Source organism: Egretta garzetta, unplaced genomic scaffold (assembly GCF_000687185.1).
Source record: "Egretta garzetta isolate BGI_Z169 unplaced genomic scaffold, ASM68718v1 scaffold986, whole genome shotgun sequence".
Classification (NCBI taxonomy): Eukaryota; Metazoa; Chordata; class Aves; order Pelecaniformes; family Ardeidae; genus Egretta; species Egretta garzetta.
In genome coordinates, this window is record NW_009259903.1 from 64,315 (window position 1) to 65,785 (window position 1,471).

The following is a 1,471-nucleotide window of genomic DNA, read 5'->3' on the forward strand; positions in this document are numbered from 1 at the left end:
CCTGCTCTGGGTGAGCCTGCTTGGGCAGGGGGGTGGCACTGGGTGAGCTCTGGGGGGCCCTGCCAGCCCCAGCCAGTCTGGGATTCTGGGATCCTTGATGAGGGGTGTTTGGCCAAGGGAGTCCTGGGTACCCAGTGTAGCAAAGGGCGTTCCGGGTCCCCATGCTTCCCCAGGGCTTCAATGAATCATAGAATAGAATCACAGAATATCTCAAGTTGGAAGGGACCCATAAGTATCATCAGGTCCAGCTGATGGCCTTGGGATCTCCTTTGCTTAGAGCAGCGTGTCAGGGGCATTCAGGGCACCGCACGTTGGGATCTCTGCCTTGCGCTGTCCACGTGCGGGGCTCTGGGTAGCCCCGCAGAGGGGTGGTGGCCCAGCCGGCGCCTCCTTCCATGACCTGCCCAAGTTCCCTCTGCTATTTTGTGCTCCTTTTCCGAGCAGTGGATCTGCAGCCACCCCTACTCGCCCGTCCGGACTCAGTTCTGCTCTCGACTGCCTCCCATGTTCCGTGGCCTCGTTCAGAGCTGGCGCTCATCTCCACCTTTGTGTGTGCTGGTGCTGGAGAACTTCCACGAGAGCTGTGGCTGCTGGAGGCTGATCAGGACGCCCCGTGCCGTGTGCCCTCCAACGCTCCTGTCTCCGGCTTAACCGAGAGCCGTGGGGCTCTGCTGGTGCTTGCAGAGGGAGCTGCCCCCGTGCTCCTCTAACCCGGCCGGGAGCGACCAGCTTGTGGAGCTCAGAGCTGGACACGTCTCTCGTCCCCGTCCTCATCCCTCTGCCCCATCCTGGGGACTTGGCTTCGGCAGTCACCGCTGTGGCCACCAAGTCGTGCCGTGTGTCCACCAGCAAGTATGGCCGGTCACCGGGACGAGCGGCGGTGGCCGCTTCCTTGCGTGCTCACCGTAACGGCAGCGCGACTTCAGACTTTTCTGTCCTATTTTGTCTGAGGCAAAAATATATATGATTTTTCTAGTTAGCGTTTCCTGGTTGCTGCAGGGGACTTGGGAACTGTCCCAAGAAAGAGGAAAGCTGCTTTTTTCCCAAGGGTCTAACTGTCCAGCCAAAAAATCCCTGGAATTTAAACAATTGGAGCCCCGTCCTGTTGGGACTGTTGGGAGCAGGGAGTGGCTCCGAGGCTTCCCACAAGCTGTCAGGAGGCGTCCTGGGTGAACAGCACGTAGGGCTGAAGCTGAGGCAGCTCCCGAAAATCTGACGGAGCCCAGCTGGGGGATTCTGGGTCGTACGGTGCAGCCGCTGCTGGGTTTCTTTTTAACAGCCTTTTTGGCGAGGTGGTTTTCTGGAGTGTGCAGGGAGCGGGAATTTGTAGCTCCTGCCCTTGCGTGCTGCCTGGCGGCGTTGCCAAACAGAACCACCTCGGCTGGCTGGATGGAAGTTGTGCTGGAGAGGGATGCGGGATGTGAATGTGTCTCCTCTGCTGCAGCATCCCTCCCCTCCCGGGCCGGAGCCG

General features: G+C 60.0%; 1 protein-coding gene across 1 annotated transcript in view; it reads left to right on the forward strand.

The window, feature by feature from the left end:
* LOC104127481 (myotubularin-related protein 5-like) overlaps positions 1 to 1,471 on the forward strand; it is a gene marked incomplete at its 3' end in the record, with an annotated part of 66,798 nt that overhangs the window by 24,151 nt on the left and 41,176 nt on the right. The window contains 1 exon segment of the mRNA XM_035895677.1: positions 445 to 618. Within this exon segment, the coding sequence (XP_035751570.1) occupies positions 445 to 618 (174 nt within the window).